The 10,135-nt window shown below is 38.5% G+C and overlaps 1 protein-coding gene across 2 annotated transcripts in view; it reads right to left on the bottom strand.

Annotated features, from left to right (window-relative positions):
* The window catches only part of NEK7 (NIMA-related kinase 7), a 66,732-nt gene extending 58,401 nt beyond the window's left edge, over nucleotides 1–8,331 (bottom strand). For both annotated transcript variants that reach the window (XR_001412229.1, XM_014943485.1), the window contains exons 1-2: nucleotides 8,213–8,331; nucleotides 3,804–3,888 (exon numbers count right to left, since the gene is read on the bottom strand). Coding sequence is in view for 1 of the 2 variants with exons in the window: in XM_014943485.1 (XP_014798971.1) it covers nucleotides 3,804–3,860 (57 nt within the window). In the remaining variant the exon portion in view is untranslated. The remainder of the gene's footprint in view (nucleotides 1–3,803; nucleotides 3,889–8,212) is intronic.
* Between the last annotated feature and the right edge of the window lie 1,804 nt (nucleotides 8,332–10,135).

Below are 10,135 nucleotides of genomic sequence, written 5' to 3'. Positions count from 1 at the left end.
CAAAGTTATCCAAGACAACCAGTTCAAAATATGACTGCAAAGCCTTGCAGATGATTCTAGTAAGTTTTCCATCCTGGCACTCAGTACCAGCATCCCAAGGCCAGCAATCAGAAACAATGTGAAATACAACTCTCAAGAAAGAGAATCATGATTTTTAAATTAGCTATTACCACACAGGAAAAAGATCTACAAAATACCATGGAAAGACTCCCTTGAAGAGTTAAACTGCTTGGTCAGTCACCATCAAAAAGAAAATTAAGACATTTTTAGGAAAAACATTTGAATGAAACAGAAAACAAAATGTTTCACTACTTCAGTCTACTGTGTGCGCACTGAACGCTGCACAGAGCTCCGAGCCCTCGCTTGGAGGGGAAGGTAGGGAAACTAGGAAACAAAGAGCACAACAGCAATACTGAGCAGAGATATGGAATGTCTTCTGTATAAGAAGAGACTTGATAAACTATTGTTCTTCAACTTCGGGAAGGAGAAAAAAAAAAAACCCAAACCAAAAAAAAACCAGTAAGGGATACATGCTGCCTTTGGTTTTTCAGGTCGTTACAGAGTCACATTTTTCTCTCTTCAGATGCTAAAAATCTCCCATTTCGCTCTTGAGAAAGTTCTAGAATTTGAAGTCTACTGTATCAGACTGCTTCTCCATATTCTCCTACCTTCTTGCATAATCCTTTTCACAGTATGTGAGAGGTCTGTGAATACTCTGATATCCTCACTTTCAAAACGTCCTTACAATGTAATGAAGTACAGCATTTTAACTTGGTAAATAACAATTCCAAATAGAAAATGAACTCCTAATGGCACAAAGTCTAGTTGGAAGCCAGTAACTAGCAGTGTACCACAGGGGTCCAATCCTGCTTAACATCTTCATTAATGATCTGGAAGATAGGGCAATACATACCCTCAGCAAGTTTGTTGTGTTGGCTATTCGTCTCAGTTTTGTGTCATCAGCAGAGGGTCATGATGCATCCAGAGAGACCTCAACAGGGTGGAGAAAGGGGCTGACAGGAAACTCATGCCATTCAACACAGAGAAGAGCAGAGCCCTGCAACTGGGCAGCAATAACCCCATGCACCAGTACATGCTGGGCGCTGACCTACTAGAAAACAGCTTTGCAAGCCAAATGCTGGGGATTCCAGTGGAAACCAAGTTGAACATAAGCCAGCAATGTGCCCTTGTGGCAAAGAAGGCTAATGGTGTCCTGGACTGCATTAGGAACAGTGTTACCAGCAGGTCAAGGGATGTGATCCTTCTCCCCTACTCAGCATTGGTGAGGCCATGTCTGGAGTGCTGTGTCCAGTTTTGGGCTGCCCATACTGGACATACATACTGCAGAGAGTCCAGCAAAGGACCACTAATGATCAGAGCACTGGCACATCTCTCATATAAGGAAAGGCTGAAAGCACTGGGAACGTTGCCTAGAGAAACGAAGGTTCAGGGGAGATGTTGAATGTGTACAAATAGCTGAAGGGATGGAGTTAAGAAGACAGAGCCAGGCTCTCTTCAGTGGTGTGTACAGGACAAGCAGCAATGGTCACAGACCACACAGAAGGTTTTGTCTGAACTTCAGGAAACAGTTTTTCACTGTGAGGGTGACTCAGTTGTGGCACAGGTTGCCCAGGGAGGTTGCAGAGTCTCCTTCCTTAGAGATATTCAAAAGCAGTCTGAACACGGTCCTGAAAAACGTGCTCTAGGAGGTCCTGCTTAAGCAGGAAGGTTAATGACCTTCAGAGTTTCTTTCGACCTCAACCATTGTGTGATTTTGTGAAATGGTGTTTCAAGACTAATTGAGACTAAGCCATTACACTGTTTGGCTAAATATTCTCATGCTCCTCCATCAGCAATTTTCAGTGATTAGGCTAATTTAATTTGCTATGAATATCGGCGTATATTTATACAATATAATGACCTAGATAATTAGAAGATATTCCCAGATTTATCAAAACCTGACACACAATTCTTCATAAATCATTACCTCACCTCCTGCTCACAACTTGTTGTATTTTCAATTTTAGTTCTTGCTTCTCCTAAACGTATCAGCAATTAATATAGTAACCTCTTTTCATTACTAGTTTTCACCATAAGCATGATCCGTTAGCAGAGAAATCCATAAGAATTAAAGTACCTATCTGACTCACAGGAAAAACAATTTGGATTAACAAGACGAGAATGTCACTGAATGACTATTTTAACATTACTCTGGCAATATGACTATCAGAGCATGCCTGCTCCCCTTCACTCCTTATCCCCTGAAATGCAAAACAGTTAATACTCTGATGCAGGTCCAGCTCAGATCCACAAACCCAAAACCTTTCATCTTAAGAAAAATCAAATCCCAAAAATCACATTTAGTGCAGTTTACACAGTAATTGATTTAAAACAAAATAATGAGACACAGATTATGAAAATGCTTGTCAGTTAATCAAAGCTTGGAATAAACATTAGTTTCTTCTTTTGTAGAAAGTGTTTAGTTGATTACAGCAGTATTGCTTTTAGGCTGTCCTTAGTTTACTGCAGAGGAAACTGGATACCTGTAGATGAGCCATATTACTTGGAATAGTAAAACTAGAAGCATATTTTACTAGTATATACTAGCATACTAAACTGAATTTGTAGGTTAGAGTCATATTCCTAAAATTGAACCAGTCCTCAAAAAGTTGATTCTGTGAATCAGAAACAGGTATTCAGATATTCAGTAGACAGATGAGGAAATATGAAACCCGTTTGTAGTCAGCAAATGGAAAGCATAGGAAGGTTTCCTAGAAATACAGAAACCTTAAATGAGCTGTGTCCTGTTTTGTCTTTAGTCAGGAAAGAAAAAAATTGTAATAATAATGGGGACCCTTTATGATATTCAAAATATGAACTTTAAGTATTTGTTTGTTTCAAAATTACAAATGTATTTTCTCAAAATATCTGCATGCATAGCTACACATTTGTATTAAAATTTTAACTGTTTTGCATTGGTATAAATGCTATTAAATCCAGATTTTTTTGGTATCACAATGATATAGTAAAAGAAAGCTGGTTATTGTAAATTTACTACGTTTCACAAACTAGAATTCACCTTAGGTTTTTTTTAAATAAAGGGCACAAACTGCCCTATCACCTATGCTGTTAACAAGAAAATTACAAAATGTAGGTTCCAGCTTTGTAAAGAACAGTCCAGCTTTTAATTTGGAACAGTCACCACAGTAAATACTTCTAAGGTATTCCCCTCCAGGCTCTTGCACTCCATTCAAAGAATTATCTCCTAAAAATGTCAAAAAGCAGTATCCCAATATTATCTCTTATCAGATTAAATTCCTCATGCATCTTCTTTCTAACAGAACCACAGCTACTGGAAATTTCTCTTGCCTGGTTTCAACACGTAATGGCACTAATTCATATAATAGCAGCATCAGGAAGTATAAGAAGAGAACGAGCAAGGTAACAGGCTGAAATAAATATGGTAATTCTGATACAAATTCAAAACATATAATGTTTAACAGCGCACCATTTCTCAGGAAAACAACTACCTTCATCTTTGCTTCCCACTCCCACTCCAACCCCTCAAAGTTAGTGAAGCAGTAGGAGGCAAAAATGAAGAGTAATTATTTTCTATTAAATAGAAGACTGATATTTAATTAATTTAAAGGTCACCAGAATACATTCTATCTCTTTACAGCCTCTTTGTCCCCACAAGAAATAATGTTTTCTAATTTATCTTTCTTTTTAAGAAATCATAACATCCACTCTTGAGTAACTATTTAAATAAAAAATAAAATAAAAAAAACACAACCAAAAAGTACCTGTGGCTGAAATGGTGGAGCAGTAGGCCCCTGCATGCCTTGTGACTGTTCATCCATTCTGTCACATAAAAGCGTCCCTTATGTCCTGGAAAGAGAAATACAGTCATTACACTGTAATTCAATCTGTATTTATGATCAACAAACATCAGCAGAGGAACTGAAGAATTCGTTTTCTCATTTGCATGCTTGAGTTTACTGAAATTTAACTATTCCAGCCCTGCACTGTTTCGGAAAGAAATGTTCAGCTGTTCTATAAAATAAAATAAATCACTACACACATCTGAACTTATTACTAAAAGACGTGCATTAAACTATTGAAGTTAGACAAATGGCTCTGTCTGATAAAAACCGCATCATCCCATTATTCTTCACAGGCACCAAACACTTGTTTAACTACATATCTATCACTGGCCAGTACCTTAGACCTACAGGCAGCACGGGAGATAGATCAGCAGAAGAGTTAAAACCACTGCACGCCTACTCTTTAGTAAAATCTACAGATAAATTAATGCAAAATGAGTATGCAACAGTAATTCTATATAACTAGAAAAAAGCTAAACACCAACACTTATTACATTCTGTTAAGCTACCTAAGAGGGCTTTGAGATACGATATTAAAAGCACAGCCTCTGTTCCCAACTATGAACCTCTCCTATCCTATCTCCTAAGATAGGAGGAAAGATGCCTGTCAAGTTCCCAACAGAGGAACACAAGGCTCTTACCAATAATAAGGGTTGCAAAATGTCCAGAATCATTATTAGGAAGAACAGGAGAGACAAAAATGCAAACACTTATTAGGCTTTTTTCTCAGCTAAACTAATCTTTTGTTAGGCCACGTGACATTTTGCTGAGGGATATCAGATGCAGCACCCAGTTTCAGTGGTGCCCGTGAGGGCATTTCTGTTCAGATGAAGGCAACAGAAAGTTCATTGGCAACTTCAAATGCAAACAACGAAATGGACTTGTATACAAACAGGAGGCAAACCCTGAACAGCTTTTTGACCATACAAACATGAAGTGTCTCTGCCTGGTCAAATCTGCCAAGACCTTCAGAGGAAAAAGAGTCACGTGTCTGACTAGAAACCTATTCTTGCTTTTTAAATTCTTTTTTATTTATTTATTTTCCTATTTCCTGCTCCAAATCCCAAAAAGTCTAGAGATGCCTTGACATAAAACACTTTTCTGATACCTCTTAATCTCTAATATTGGGAAATTTCCTGTGATAAATTTATTCTGATAAATCTATATACTGCAAACATATAAGAAACTCTGCCAGATAGCTTGTGTTCACAGTACTGCTGTCACTGTTACAGCATCAGTGTGGTAATGTCACTAATAGATAAAATAGCTTTGCAAACTTTCTCAATATCTTGCCCCAGGCACACCGGAAATGATGAGTGACAGTCAACATGGCCTCACTAAGGGCAAATCACGTCCGACAAATTTGGTGGCCTTCTACAATGGGGTTACAGCATTGGTCAGTAAGGAAGAGCAACTGACATCATCTACCTGGACCTGCACAATGCATTTGACACTGATTCCTTGAGAAGGACTTGGGGGTGTTGGTTGATAAGAAGCTCAACATGACCCACCAATTTGCACTGGCAGCCCAGAAAGCCAACTGCATCCTGGGCTGCACCTAAAGAAGCGCAGCCAACATGTTGAGGGAGGTGATTCTACCCGACTCTTGTAAAACTCCACCTGGAGTACTATGTCCAGCTCTGGGGAACCCAACATGAGAAGGACATCGATCTGCTGCAGCGAGTCCAAAGGAGGGCCACAAAGATAATCAGAGGGCTGGAGCACCTCTTCTATGAGGACAGGCTGAGAGAGTTGGGTTTGATCTTTTGGAGAACAGAAGGCTGCTGGAAGCCTTCCAGCACTTAAAGGGGGCCTAAGGGTGAGACGGGGAGGGACTCTTTATCAGGGAGTGTAGTGATAGGATGAGAGGTAATGGTTTTAAACTGAAAGAGGGAAGACTTAGATATTAGGAAGAAATTCTTTACAGTGAGGGTGGTGAGACACTGGAACAGGTTGCCCAGAGAAGCTGTGGATGCCCCATCCCTGGAACTGTTCAAGGCCAGGCTGGATGGGGCTTTGAGCAACTTGGTCTAGTGGGAGGTGTCCCTGCCCAGGGCGGGGGGGGGTGGAACTAGATGATCTTTAAGGTCCCTTCCAACCCAAGCCATTCTATGATTCCATCATTCTATTGCAGATATTTATCCAAGACTAATGAAGCCTAAGATGAAACGTTTAGATGATGTATGTTTTTGCAGGTACTATGTAACCCACTCATTTTATCTGAATGGTCAGACACACTGATTGGAAGTGTTTGGGAATTTGTCTCTTTTTTTTTTTTTTCCTTTTAAATTTGAGGAAAAGGTAGAAAAGGGAGAAGTCACATCATTACCACTGCCAGTGGCTTTGTCCTCTCCGGCTCATTTTTATAATCAAAGCAAGCAAACTAAAGAGGTAAAAAAAATGTTCTACCATAGGAAGCATGGAAAGATTATTAACTTGTGGATTTATTGTTACTTTTGCAGAGGAAAGGTAAAAATCAGTATTTTTTTGTCCATATATGGAAGTTCTTTTCTTTTTTTAACTTGTTTTTGTCTTTGAAGACTGCATGATAGAATCACATTTTAGAGTAATCCGGCATTTTGATCATACAAATGCCAAAGATGCAAAAAAACGCCAAGGATGCAAAATGAATCTTTTGCTTATGTTTATCAACATAAGCAAGAAATACATTTTGCTCCTTGAAGACTTGTTTTCACAGTGAGGCATGCCTTTCACCTTGATAATAAACTCCAGAGATCAAAACATAGAGGTATAATATTTATCATCTTTAAATTTAAATTGATACAATAATTACTACTCTTCCAAAGATGGTTTTCAAGTTCTAATTTATGGTGAAAAGACACTAAAAATACTGCCAAAGAGTCATCACTTGTTTAAAAACCAAAAAGCAAATACAGAACACATTTAAATGTGACATGTCTATCACATATTTAAACAAGTGATTTGATGACCTTCTTCTGCAAATCCATCACCATGATACACATTGGTTCATGGAAACAGACAACAGATCAAGTGAGAGGGAAGCCAACTAAACCATCACCACCCAAAAATTCCGAAGTGCCAAACACAACTAATGTTTTTAACCGCTCTCACACTGATCATGTAGGAGGAAAGGACTTCTTGTCTTCACTGTACCACTTGGCAAAGATAGTAACAGTGAAAGACTCTCTGAATCATTTATCTTGCAAAGATGAATTTAACCGTTTTGAAGACGAAAATCATTTGGATTCAGGCCAACCTGTACACAATGATGATCACAGGAACACAAGCATATACACCAAATCTTAGACTTATGGTTGCTAATACTTGGCAGGTATGAGAAGACTTTTGGTTAACCACTAATGCTTTAAATGTCTTTTTCAGTTGATCAGAACAGTAGGTGCCACCTAAATACAAAAGATGCAGGATGAACTATTAGGGGAAACAGTCAACACAACCCGTTTTTCATTTGAAATTCCAATTGCATAGCAAGTCCCTTAATTGACACTATTTACTCCATGCACTGAGTCCACCATACAGCAAAAGGAAGATAAACCCTCACCAGTAAATCATCTTACCAAACTGTAACTGCCTGAACTGGGAATAACACCTTTTCCTTTCTTCATACACAGGCCTCACTTCCTTAGTGGCCACACGTCAAAGCTCTCTGATACCTGCCCACACACCTAAACATCACACAAAGTCACAAAGTAGCCCAAAATGCAATGCACCCCAACAGAAGCTCACACCCCACAATCAGCACTCAGCTTTTTAGTTGGTTTCCTCCAGCCTGCTAGAGGAGGTGAGACTACCCACAACTCTGATAGTAAAATCAGAGCAGAGGACCTACTCCTGAAAAGGAATCAGAGCTCACTGCTGACTTTTCACTGGAATAGCCTTTAAAATAACAGTTTTAAAATAAAAAAGAAAAAAAAAAAAAAAGATATCTGGGAAAAAAACTGAAATCCTTATGATTTCAGGCCTTGCAACTAAGTCTATACAAACATGATCAATTTCAGGACAAAAAGCTTAAATACACTGCTTAATCACATGAAACATGCTTCTTAAACACCATTTTCATAGCTCAAAATCCGTAAACTATTCACATTGAAAAACATTTCACGGTATTCAGGCAATAATATTATTGCTTTAACAGATGGCTGTTCCACAACAACAAAAAACCCCAATGTTTTCCCATAGAAAATATGATAATAGTCACAATGAAACATGTTTTCCATTAGCTACATGCTATACACTATTGTTTGTTAAATTGGGATCTTAAGTAGGGACATTCAATAATCAATGTCAAAGAAGAAACAGCTATACTTTAAAAAAAAGTATATACTTACAAGAATATTCAGTGTTGCGGTTCTGCTGAGAATCTTAATGTCTCAGTCTTTTTTTTTTCCTGCAGAATATAGATGTAACTACTTCACATAATTGCTAACACAGAGCAACACGAAGTTACTCTGTTCACAATGTACTGATCAGGCACATGGTCTCTTTAGTTGCTGTTCACAAAGGACGGAATGTACTATGTTTACTTCTGGATTACACCATCAATTAAAGCAGGTATTTTTAGTTTTTACTATAACCATTACACTGTTTTAGTTAGGTTAGAGCCAAGGCCCTACAGAAACAACTATCCATTTAATGCTGTACATAGTCCTTCCTTTTTGGTGTCAAAAAGTTAGATTCTTCAGCAACTAACACACATTTTAGATGATGAATTTTATATCCCTAAATTTTTCAACTATCTTTACTAACTAAATTCAACGATAACGATCATCCTCAGCTGAGGGAAAACAAAAACACCACACACCAACAACAAACCATATATTAATACTAGTTTCCATATAAAAATACAGGCTACAGGAATATTCCCATTTGCTTATATTACACGTTAACTCTCAGCTACCCAAAGGGACAATTTAAAACTAGACAGAACATTCAGTAGTCACTCTGGTTGAAACCCAAAGAAACCTATGCTCTGGAAACCAGGGTTTAGATTTCTAAATGCCTTACTGAATACCCAAACCAAAAAGCAACACACAATTACCCATCTCACCACGTGGGTGCTAATCCCAGCGTTCATGCCAGGGAGCCCAAGCACGCCGCTCTGATTCCAGCTCTGCTCTCTGACATAACAGCAACTCTCAGCTCCCCAATGAAAACCACGTACCTTTTGGGAGGAGACAACGTTTAGACCCTTTTTCCCTTTGCTAACACAGCAATAATAGCTTGGCCCTCAAGCCCGTTGTGAGCAGGTTAAGAAACAGGCACCCTACTGCTTTATAAAACATACTGCCTTAACATTACTCTTTATCTCTCCTAAGGAAAAAAGCTTAGCTCTTTGGAGGGAACTGGCTTCCTGGTCAAATCTGGCCCACACTTTGGCAGGTCACTTTCTTCAGCACCCACTCAATGCTGGAGCCAGGGTGCGGGTTGCAGTTTATGAGTTTTCAAAGTGATTTTAAAAACAGGGGCTCAAACTCACTTGGGGAAGGTCCTGGATGAAGCCAGAGTTATGCTGACAGCTGTAAACCAAGCATCCCGATTTTATCATTCACATTACACTAAATGACAGTGCAGCTGTGTGTTTTTCAAATAAATGGGAAGTCAGAAGTCATGGCCAATAAAGCAAACTAACCTGAAATACAAATCTATCATAATTCTTTAACATTAGAATGTACTTTTTCTTGGTGTTCTGCTTAAACCATTGAAGGGGAGAAACACTTATCTCTTGATGTCATAATAGAAACATTTTATTTGCAAAGTGAAAGTCACTTCAGTTTCATAGATAATATTTTTAGAGCATTCCTCAAGACTGGGAAATACTTAGAAAACAACAGTCCCCAAAAGGACTCTGACATGTCCACAGCCTTTATACACTTCCTGTATGTGAGTATCTCCAAAAAGCACCAGAAAAAAACCACACCCCTAGCAGTTCGCCTAAAACTCTGCTCTCTCACTTCAAATTGGTTTTGTTGTGGTCCCCCAACTGCCCACCCTAGAATGTAACTGGAAAGATGAAACTCACATGATTTTAATTAAAAAAATAAATTTCCAAATAATAGGAAAGACAGCTAGGACATACACAGCACCTTTTCAGTAAACTATTCCTGACTAATATAGACCACTAAGATGAAATCTGGTTACACACACCCATAGGCCATCCATTCATAAAGTTACACACTCAGCTTAAAGACAGCATTAGAAATGCTGAAATAATGCTGAAACATTTTAAATATTTAACAATAATAGCCAATCAA

This window comes from Calidris pugnax, unplaced genomic scaffold, assembly GCF_001431845.1.
Source record: "Calidris pugnax isolate Ruff unplaced genomic scaffold, ASM143184v1 scaffold63, whole genome shotgun sequence".
Taxonomy (NCBI): domain Eukaryota; kingdom Metazoa; phylum Chordata; class Aves; order Charadriiformes; family Scolopacidae; genus Calidris; species Calidris pugnax.
This window is presented reverse-complemented; position numbering and strand designations above follow the sequence as displayed.